The sequence below is a fragment of the Diabrotica undecimpunctata genome, chromosome 1 (genome assembly GCF_040954645.1).
Source record: "Diabrotica undecimpunctata isolate CICGRU chromosome 1, icDiaUnde3, whole genome shotgun sequence".
NCBI lineage: Eukaryota > Metazoa > Arthropoda > Insecta > Coleoptera > Chrysomelidae > Diabrotica > Diabrotica undecimpunctata.
The window spans coordinates 19,728,082-19,740,324 of NC_092803.1; the positions used below are offsets into that span (position 1 = coordinate 19,728,082).

Here is a 12,243-nt window from a genome sequence, read left to right on the forward strand (position 1 = left end):
AGAAGACTACATTAAAGTGGAGGAATTCTACGAAACATTGGAAACAAATAATAAAACCCTCCAAACGGCTCCAACAATTAAAATACTGTGGATAGGTTATGAGAACAGTAATCAAAAATGATTAGAGATAGAGATCTTTAGAGATGGACAATACACGACATCAAGATAACCACTATACTCCCTCCTGGGAGACAAGACTGAAGATAGAGCGAGAGAGAGAGAGTGGGAGAGCGAGTTTTCGTAATATACACATCACAACTAAAGTTCCGACCAGAGCACATTCGGATCACTCAAGCCTATTCTATCTCTCATAAAACTTTTTTTTCTATCTACGCGCAGATGACAGCCACTTTTCTCTTGTTCTACTATACCTTTTTCGTTAAGCATCATAATTATCATTAATTCTATTGCTTGTTATAATAAAGAAAATTCACGCAAATATGATAAGAAGTGATTCAAAATAAATATTCTACACGAAGAGTAAAAATTTTTGCTTTCTATTGCTTATTAAAACATGAATTCTGAATTATTGGATTCATTAATGGTAGTAAAGAATAATAGATTCCGATATTGATATTTATTAGATAAATTAACTGAGCAATGTTACACAACACCTTTCCCGTTATATAAAGCTATAAAAAGAAACTCTTTAAATAAAAGTCTTATAAAGATGAACATTTTTACTCGCCGGAAATGGGGTAGTTTCCTTAATTTTCCGTTAAGATTATGAGGAACGCCTGCGAAGACGTTCTATTTCCGTTTCTAAGATGAAATTTTGGTCATAGCACCAAGTAACGTCATTCATTTTCCCAATCAGATGCTTTTCCTTATATAGGAAAATCCCAGATCTCAAATGCTTAATTGATTCCTGACGTTACTGATGAAATCGAGGGTATTTTATTAAAAATGCCCCAAGGCTGTCTTAAAATAAGATTGTGGCAAAGTAGTAATGTATAAAGAAAAATCAAATTCATATCGGGAGGCAGATAATTATCAGAAATGATTTATTGCCATTTAGAGTTCGAGTTTTTTAAATAGTTAACATGATTTAAATATTTGTGTGAAAATAACTCTACAATAATTAATTTCAGATTATAATGTAGCATTGTTATTTCTTTTTCGGAACCAGCAAAAAACACGACTTTGTTTTATTCGCAGTGGCGATCCTTAGTGTAATTTAGATCAGTGAGTATTTATTGTAATTTGATTTTACTTAACTAAGTACATAATTTTGGTTAATCCTTTAAAAATAAATGAATGAAACATTCGAAATCGTTGGAAAGACAATTAGGAGACTTTTTATCCCGTGACCTCGGTTTGTATTATAAAAATCATCGATTACGCCATTACGCCAACACTGATCACCTAATGTTCAACACATACAAGGTGTTCCATTGTGGTACAAGATATCCAAAAAACTTATTTAGAATTACTCTAAAGTACTTACTTACTTACTTAGTCCTAAGCCTTTCTACCGTTAGGTGTAAGGCTGGTGGGGTTAAGTTTTGCACTGTTGTCTCCATGCTATCCGGTCTTGTGTTAGATTTCGTACACTTTCCCATGTCAATCCTTTCTTCTCAACTTCTTTTCTGATTTCGTCTACCCACCTAACTCTTGGTCTTCCTCGTTTGTTTTTCCCTTGCATTCTCGTTTCAAACACTCGTTTTGTTAATCTTTCATTCGACATTCTACACACGTGCCCGAATCATCTTAGTTGCCCCTCTACTATTTTTTCGTTTATTGGTTCTAGTTTTAGGTTTTGTCTGATTGTTTCGTTTCGTATTTTGTCTTTCCTCTTTCTGTTTGCTATTTTTCTCAGGAACCTCATTTCCAGAGCATTGACTCGAGATTTTTGTCTCCCAGTCAATGTCCATGACTCGCTATTATACATGATTGTAGGTCTAACTACTGATTTAACGACTGCCGTTTTAACCTTCTCCGGTATTTCTTTTTTCCCCAAAAATGTTGTTTTCATAGTGTTAAATAAGCTTCCTGTTCGTCCCATTCTCTCATTTATTTCCATGTCTTGTTTACCGTCTGATTCAATTATTGCTCCTAGGTATTTAACCTGTTCTAGTTGTTTTTTGTTTAATTGTATTGCGTATGTCTTTCTCTTATTTGAAATTATCATTGTTTTTGTTTTCTCTGTATTTATTTTCATATTTATGTTTGACAGTTCTTCTTCTAGAATTTCAAGGTTGTTCTGTAGGTCTTCTCTGTTTTTTGCTATCCAGACCATGTCGTCTGCAAATAGAAGCTCTGATAGTTGAGTCTGTTTCATTTGCCAGTATCCTAATGTTAGTTTTCTCATTCTTCTCTTGGCTTTCTTTATATGCCTCATAATCTTCAGGGCGCTTTGTACTTAGATATCTCTTCCATTTGTATTTTTTGTTCTTTACTTTCCTTCGTATTTCGTCCGTCCACCATTCAGTTCTCCTCATGCTATTATTTGCTATTTTTGTCTTCCCGCAAGTTTCCTCAGCAGCTATGATTAAGCTGGTCTTGAGATTTTCCCACTTTTCATCTATACTTGCAGTTTTTGCCCTACCTTTCAAAATATTGTCTAATTTTTCTTGGAATATCTTCTTATATCTTTCTTCTTTTAATTTGTAGCTTTTTATTTTTTCATTTACTACCTTTCTCCTCTTTTCTTCCTTTTCTTGTGCTGTTCTCATTCTCATTATTACTAGATAATGATCACTGCCAATCTCTGAGCCTCTTTTCACTTTCGTGTCTTGTACTCTTTTCCATTTGTTGCTACTTACCAAAAAGAAATCTATGATTGATTTTTCATTTCTACTTTCTTGTACTCTCGTGTATTTTTGTACTTTTTTATGTTTAAATTTTGTATTTGTTATAACAAGTTTATTCTCCATACATATTTCTATTATTCTTTTACCATTTTTGTTTAGTATTTCTTCTCCTCCTTTTCCCATGCATTCCTCAATTCCATTGTTATTCTATCCGACTCTGCCGTTTAGATCTCCCATTACAATTATATTTTCTTCCCCATTGTCAATTTGCATTTCGAGCTCTTCGAAAAATTTATCCTTCTCTTCCTTTTTTGCATCTTCATTTACTCCGTAGGCTGTTATTATTGTCCATATTTCCTCGTCTATCAGTTTCATTTTCAGCGATAATATTCTCTGGTTAACATATGTTTCTTTTATAACGTATTGTAATCTATTCGGTGCAATTATTATCCCTACGCCTTCTTTTGCTCTCTCCTTTGCATCAGCTCCTACCCAAAATAACCAATATCCTTTGTGTATCTTCTTAAAACCTCTTCCTTTCATTTTCGTTTCCGTTATTCCTAATATTTCTATTTTTTGTCTGATCATTCCTTCTACAAGTTCTACCTCTTTTCCATTGATGCTTTTTACGTTCCATGTTCCCAATTTTATCTCTCCTTTTTTCTGCGGTATATCTTTCATCTTCTTTCTATTTTCATCCTTGTTTACCTTTGCATCGTGCTTTTTCCTATCGTTATTTCTATTCGTCGCCCTGGTCGTCATTGTCAGATCCTTTCCGTTGCTTGGGTCGTTATTAATATTCCTCTTGTGGGTGTAGTTTTCTAGTTTTTTGGATGTTTTTCCAGTTCCTTTTTTATTTTGTTCCATCTCCATTCTTCTTGGTTTACTAACACCTTGTTGTAACCCATTTTGACGTCTTTGCCTTTCTCTTTTTCGTTTTTTGCAAAATTTCTTAGGTGTTTCTGCTTTTCTTTCTCTTCTCCAGTCAAGTCATCATTGATGAATACTTTCTCTCCTACGACGTTTTTTAGTTTATATTTTTTTGCCATAATCTCGTGTTTTTCCTCTTCATTTCTTAGTTCTATTACGCATGTATTCTCGCCTATTTTTTTTTACTGTTGTAGGTGTAATATCAATTTGAAGATGTTTATTAAAAAGTCCTTTTATTCTTTCTTTTAGGCTGCTTGGTTCATTTGTATCCATTTTTAGACCATTCATTACAATGTTGTTTTTTCTTTTATTTTTTTCGATTATTTCGACTGCTTTTTTCATTTCTTGTAACTCTCTCCTTATTTCTGAATTCTCTTTTCTTATATCCTGATTTTCTTTTTTTAATTGTTCGTTTTCTACTGTCAGTTTTTTACTCTAAAGTAAATGTTCAAAATGTCCACTTTTAACTTCTATACAAGTTTGTAACCGATATTCAAATTCACATGACCTAGCCACATTTCTTAACATTTGTAAGTCGTCAATTTTATTAAAAACTTCTCTTATTCTATTTTTCATATCATCTGGCGTTGTTGTAGGCTTCTTGTATACAAGGTCTTTTATATAGTCCCATATGAAACAATAAATTATGGAGAATTCCGGTGATTGCGGTGGCCAAACAGTTGGTGCTCCTCTGCTTATCCACCTTACAGGAAAGTTATTATTTAGATGATTGCGAATAGGAGCAGTGTGGTGAACTGGAGCACCGTCATGTAAAAACCATATTCGTTGTCGAATATTAAACCGTACATTTTGCAGTAGTATTGGTAAATGATTATTTAGAAAATCCAGATATATGGCACCATTCACACGGCCGTCAAAAAAAAATGGGTCAATTACATAATCGCCAACAATACCACCCCAAACATTTATAGACCACCTAGTTTGACTATGAGTATTAACAAAATAGGGATTGCTTGATGCATAGTAATGAAAATTATGCCGATTCATAGTTCCATTTTTGTGAAATGTAGCCTTATCTCCAAAAAACACTTAATTGAAAAAAAATTGGTCTCTTTACACTTGTTGCTGAGACCATTGACAAAAAGCTAATCTGCGTTAATAACCATCGACTGCAAATTCTTGATTTAACTGTATGCGGTAAGGGTTCAGTTTATTACAGATGGCGTTGTTACGTCTGTAAATAGTTATTTCGATAATTATTGACCTACGACGGGATAGATTTTGTTTCGATTCTGAGCAGTGGCATATACCGTTCTGATGAGACCTAAAGAGGTCGAAATACGTATAAGCGGCTTGCCGCTGCCCTGTATCGAAACAAAAATCTAATACCGTCATTATTTTTTATGGTTCAGTTTATGTTTACGAAGGATTTTTGCCGCCGAAGTATGACTAATGTCATGTTGACGTTAATTTTTCAAAAGCTCTTAGGGAAAGCGCCCACCAAACTGGCGTGGCAAGTGGTACGTAGCAAGTAGCACGCGTCTAGCATGTTACTTAAAATGTAACCAATGAAAACGAATGATTCAGCGCACACCAAAATGACAGTGACGTCATTCATTCTAATCATTCATTTGCATTGGTTACATTTTAAGTAACATGATAGACGCGTGCTACTTGCCACTTGCCACGCCAGTTTGCTGGGCGCTCTCGCTTACGTTTACAAACGCCTAACGTTGGATTTTCACAGATCCGATGACACAAAATACGAAATTTTTTGTACGAATATATTTGATTGTCGTATCCGAAATTTTTTGACATATATGTCATATATAATGTATCATGTGTCAGATTATTGGATGGATTAATACATAGATTAGAAGCGTAGCACTGGCCATGTTACCTTCCTTGTATACCGTAGGCCCTAGATATAGCAGACTACCCTGCTATACTCCCAAAGCCGCGACAGCGGTATAAAACGGGAGACTATTATATTATTAATACATAGATTAACATTTATTTCAATTAACTGTCAATAAATGTTAGCTGTTTTGTTTGATATAATATATATTATATATTATATTGAGCTACGTTCTCGTCGTTTTTGCCTCACATAGTATAGAAGACCCAAAAGCAACACTTTATTCATTGCATTTATATAATAATTAGGTCTTTGTTCCATTTTAAATATATTTCAAATAGTAAACATAAACACTCCACAAAAGTAAGGTTAAGGTTCAAGTTAGAATGTCAACAATGTCAAAATTCATCCGATTTTCGTGCAAAAGTTAAAATATTTTTAACTTCTTCCGATGACTTTTAATTTCGTACGAAAAAAACACCCGTCATTTTTTAACCAATGAAATTCGCTGAAATTTATATCGTATCATCGTACCGTCGGATGTCGGACCTGTGAAAATCCACCTTTACACACAGACCGATTAAAAAGGTATATGCATGATACTATGACTAACAAGATAGGATCTTCCCGTAGCACAAAATCGGTCGTGTTCGCGCATGCCGTCATTAGAGATCAGATTTGAATTCTTGTTAAAGTTAAATGGGATTTTTATGCATTCTGTGATGAAATTATTTAATTAGCAAAATAATAATATTAAATAAAGGTTTAATAATTACAATAATCGTACACAAAAAGATATCTCCAAACTATTTAATAAAGATTATTTATTGACACATACAAAAAACTGACATTACGAACGTGCAAGTCTCCAATTACGTCACGACTTATGCGCAATATCTTATCTTCTTAATCATAATATCATGGGTATATGATATGTAGGATATAAAAACTGTCATTTTTTCAAAGACTACTATTTTACCTTTGTAACTGACACAAATGGCCTTTTACTTATTAATAACTGCGCTTCACAATCGGCAGTTAGGAATGTTTTATTAAAAATTCATGGCTTCGAATACCGTTGATCTAACAATCTAAAAATTGTTACATCAATTGTATATTATTTTGCTTTCTGTTTTGTGTGAGTTATTTATTGAATAAAAATAATCTTGTTATATTATTATACAAAACAGATTATCTTGTAGGAATTTTAGGAATCTTGTATTTCATTAAGGAAATATGATATTTCCATAATATCACATTTATTGATACATTCATTGCATATTGTTATAGATTATATTTTTTGTTAGTTGCTTATTGAATAAAAATAATTTTGTTATATTATCACTCAATACTCAATACTTATTTCTACTTACAAAAAATGAATATGTTTCCGAAATTTGAAAAAAACTAAAAATATCTCGGAAAGTAATGAGTTTAGGTATATGGAATGCTATATAAAAATGAAAGAGTATCATAAATGCAATATTTCTAAAAAATAAAATATATGGTGACCCATTTAAAAAAATTGAGAAAATCGTAATTTTTTTTTAGTTCACCCTGTATACAAATTTTTGTCAATAATTTCAATTAAACTTAAATTAAAAACTACAATATATTGTTTACTTTATTATATAAAATAAATAATTGTTTATGCATTACTTCTTTATATACATAGTGTTGATTTCATAGGGGTTTCGAAATAAAAATGGTCATAACTTGTTATATACTGTGTAAAGTAATGCAAAACCTAATACTATAAGAACAAAAATTATGAGAAGAATACAAATTTGAAAAAATATGTAGCATTTAAAAAATTGTATGTTTGCTATACTACGTAGTTATTAATCACCCTGTAGAATGCCACATATTTTTTAAGTATGGAGAATATCATTGCCTACATTTTTTCTCAATAAGTTTTTTGAATATTCTATTCCATGAGGGAATTATGGACTGATGTCGCAATAAAAACTCACCCTGTATATACTAATTGATAGCCATTCAAAAATTTAAATTGACGTATTCTAAGATATTTTCTTAAAGTAGTATGTTTCTAAAATAACGAATTTATTCCATATAATTGTATCATACTGCATATGTTTTTGTACATTCCACTAATAACTAATATATCTTTGTATTGTTGTAACTTTGGACTTCTCCAAGTACCTATATTTTGAAAAAATAAAACTAAACGAATCGAAGTTTGTCACCAAGCTACAATCTTTAATAGAATTGTAGATGATTGTACAAATCCAAATATTCTACACCTAATTTTTATTAATTTCCAAATATTTATATCAATTTTGTACTTACTCATTGCGTCCTGCCTCATTCCAGCTACCGTACTCATGTTTGTACCATGGGACATTGAGAAAGATTGTGCCATTCCCGGGTACGATGTAGTGCCCATCTGAAAAAATGAGTTATACCTATGTATTATCAAATAACCTCACTTAGGTAACATTTATTGTTCACCTTTTTCTCGGTGTAACTCTAATACCTTGTACCCCCAAATTTTTCGGTTTATGAGCTATAATCCCTAGTAATATCTGTACAGAATCGAATATATATATATATATATATATATATATATATATATATATATACATATATACATATATACATATATATATATATATATATATATATATATATATATATATATATATATATATATATATATATATATATATATATAAAGAATTTAAAAAAAACAACAGTGTTCAATTAATTAAACATTAAACACAACAAATTTACGACAAGCGCCCGCTAGAAGTTTAATATCTAGGTAGTTATTTTTTAAAAACTCGTGACATACACTATAATAATAAAAGCACGTTTTCATCTGTTATCAAAATATGACTAAAACTCATTAACAGCATCTAATAGATATATTCAAATAACTGGTTCTTTCTACTTAGATTTCAAAAACATAAATCGTTTGTATTGGACTAAAAACTTTCCAATAAGAAATCCAACTAACCCATCAACTAATCAAATACTTTTTTGTTAGGTACACAGGCCTAACACACACACACACCTGTTTCCGCCTACACATAATTCTACATTTGTCATTAGTTGATCAATACTGGTAATCACACCCATTAATAGACCGGTTTTGTTCTAAAAGAAGGCGTACACATTTTGTTTACTTTTATACCTACAATAATTTAAAAATTTTTCACTGAAATTGCTACTGAAGTAATAAGACAGAGTAGTAAAAAATATTAGTTGAACTGCAAAGTTTGTGTTTTGAGGATGTTTAGAAAATAGATACTTCACGAGGTAAATCTTATTAAATTTCTTGTAAAGTTAGTCATCGAAAAAAATAAGTCTGGTGATATCGTTTTTTAAGGATTAATTTACAAGATAGATTGTATAGTTTTATTTAAATTTTGCTTTCAGCAAAGTTATCAGTCATCAAAAAAATTTGTTCACAGATGTGTACATTAGGTTTTAATGCCATATTTGAAAATGTTTTTTGAAATTTCATTCGAAATAAATCTACCTATTTAGACGCTGTAGAATCTTTTTTGTATTACTTTTTCTAGAATAAACACTATTTAGTGAAAAATGTTTCTTTTTTATTACCTCTAATACAATTACGAGTAAAATGTACGCATGTTAATATAGTGTTGTATGAACCCAACGGTCACATATATGTACATATTTTTTTTATATTTAAGAAAAAAAACTTGGTAAAAATTGTTTCGATAATAGATTTGGAAGCCATTCAGATCAGAACTTAATAAAATAACTCTTTGGTTAATTTTGCATAAGCTCGGGTCTGACGAGGATATGGATTTGTTAATTTTGCAAATATTATTTATAAAAATTATTATTCTTTTGCGTGTATTTGAGTAACCTCCCAAAAACGTAAATTCTCAAACCCCCTACACACGTCCCGACAAGACCAACCAACTGTCGTGACTGACAACGTTGGGCCCGACGGTTGGTATGTGTAGGCTTAATGGCCGACAAAAAAAGTTGTCACGTTCCGACTCGACTGGTGGTGGGTAGGGAAGTCAGCTGCCGAGATGTCGCGATTGTACAACCAAATCGGTCGGCCCAACCGTCGGGTACAACTTTTTTGTCGGTCAACAAGCCTACACACATCAACCGTCGCGTATGGCCAAACGTTGTTTATCTGTTATCTCCATTTGATAAAATTCTCTTTTTCTCTGTTCAATGATTTCTGTGAGTATTTTCTGAGATGTTTTATAAAGTTAAAGTAAATAGTTACTATCTTAGACCGTTTGTAGTGATAGTTTCTTTTTTGTACTAATTTTATCAACATTATGTGTATTGTCAACATTAAGACAGGGAAGACTGTTTTTTCGAAAACGATTTTTTTGGTTTAACTGGTACGAGGTTTCTTTGGAACGGTCTAATTATTTCATCAAAATCAAATAAATGTTGTGTTCGTCCTAGATTTTGTCTGGTAATTGAAGTAACCCACACTTAAATATGTCTTTGTTTAGCCTATTAACCGTACAATAGCATTCAGATTGATTGGACTGGGTTTGACTGCATAATATTTGAATTCGGTGATCACTGATACATGCTTCTACAACTGCAAGTTTATGATTTGATTTTGTATTGGTGAATGTATAGTCAGAGAAAAGTCAGAGTATATACAGAGTAAAAAGCGTTAACATTTAGAAGCACTTTAAGGTAATTTCTTGGTTTGGTACTTGATAGATAATCCACATTAATATCAGTATATGATTAATATGGTAATGAAAAATGATTCGTCTGCGATCGTTGATTTTCGTCAATTATTTAAACATCTCTGGTAAACATAATGATGTTACAATTCAATATTTTTCACTATGTTATTCTAATATTACGATGAATATATTTGATAGATAGTTGCTTGTTGTAAAATGTATCTTCAATATTAGGATATCTCATGTCTACTGCTATTTTCTCGTATTGTATTTTCTGCTCTCTATTGAAATGTTACTGTGGGTGTGGTCAGATTTACTTAGATTAAATTCAATAGTTGTACACTAAGTTTGCTCTGTGCTCTTCTCGTCTTAGTTTTTTCTTCTTATTAATATGCTTTGCTCAATTTATAGCGTAAGCAACTGCTCCATTGCTTTAATTAGGTAGTGTATTATCATTTTTTTTCTTTTCTTGGATTTCCTTTGTATGTGTAACCTTCATTTCTCCAAATGTTTTGATGCTTAAGTTCCTTTAACTGTTTTGACATTTCATATTTTTGTTCTACTCGTGGTAAGTTTTAATATTACTGATCTAGTTTTGCCCGTTTGAAATCTTCCAATTTTTGTCATTTTATAGATGTCTAGAAATGATTAATGTTCCCATATCCCATTTCTTTTAGTATTATTAAAATTATTACTTTTGTTTCTCGACCTTACTCGTCTTACTGATGCCAAACGTTCTTTATAACCATGTATCTTAATTTTACTTCATTCTCTAGGAATTCTTCTTTTCCTTTTTCTTCTTCTTTTTATGTAGACATGACTAAGTCTGTTTTTCAATGTGCCTTTAGTAAGTTGTCATTCCATCGTTTTCGTGGTTTTCCTACTGATCGTCTTCCTATTGGGGAACCGTTTCTTGCCATCTTTACTACTCTATTTGTTGTCATTCGGCTTATATGATCGCTCCATTCTACTCTCATATGTTTTACCCAGTGCTTGATGTTCTCCACCTAGCATCTATGTCATCAGTACTTCTAGCACTGTTCCATAGTGTCTTACCATCGGTTTTTCTAAGATGACTGTTTTGTAAATTCTGCCTTTTATTTCTTTCCGGATATTTTTATTTCTTCATATTGTTTTATTCAGGTAAACTACAGCTCTGTTTGTTCTATTCACTTGCTCTATTCGAAGATATGGGAGGATTTAAACATATTTATAGCGGAGTAGAGAATGCCAGGAGAACACAAGCGAAGATATCAATATTGATAAAAAGGAGTTAACAGGAAACCTGAAAAGGTGGAAGCTAATCAATGAGAGAATTATTAGAGTGTCTAATACATGGAAATGCCAATAGAAATAAATTGTGCTACTGAGAGTTTTTGATGCTTGGATAATTAAGTCGTAGGAAAAGACGATAAAACAAATTAAAATGGGAACAGTTAATCAAATTCTACGAACAGCACTCTCTAAAATATACCTGGGTCCTACAAACGAGACACACCAAGCCAATTATAGATTATGTTATAGCAAAACAAAAAACATACATACAAGAATATCAAGAGGACCGGAGTACGGAAATAACCACAGTGTAAGAACAAAATGTTACCTACAGTATCGACTGCGACCATTACACCTAAATGACAACCAACCAGCACAAATAACACCACTGGAGACGAATCCACCTAAATACAATAGTGATATCACTGTATAACCACTCAATATTATTTTTATATAAGTTACAGCTCAGCGAAGAATTAACAAACCTGATTTACTCCTCAGCTCAGAAAAGACATAATAAACACAATCAATAAAGCAGCTTCTGAAGTTTTCTGGCACATTCCCCGGCAAGGAAAAAAAGTATACTCAATTATGGTAGACATATGAAATCGAGAATGCAGTACACAACAAGAAACAAGCATAACAAAATTGGCTGCAAACGTATGACCCAGATTACAGATGAAGTTATTCAATATCAAATAGAAAAGAAAAAATCTAGTAACTAAAGCAAATACCTACTGGCAAATTAAATGTAAAGAGCTCAACAAATATATAGTTAACAAAATCAAGAGAAGCAGGG

General features: G+C 31.8%; 1 protein-coding gene across 1 annotated transcript in view; it reads right to left on the reverse strand.

Moving 5' to 3' along the window:
* Window positions 1-12,243, reverse strand: part of LOC140437961 (homeobox protein unc-42) — an 80,618-nt gene that overhangs the window by 5,179 nt on the left and 63,196 nt on the right. Inside the window, exon 4 of the mRNA XM_072527721.1 lies at window positions 7,813-7,909. Within this exon, the coding sequence (XP_072383822.1) occupies window positions 7,813-7,909 (97 nt within the window). The remainder of the gene's footprint in view (window positions 1-7,812; window positions 7,910-12,243) is intronic.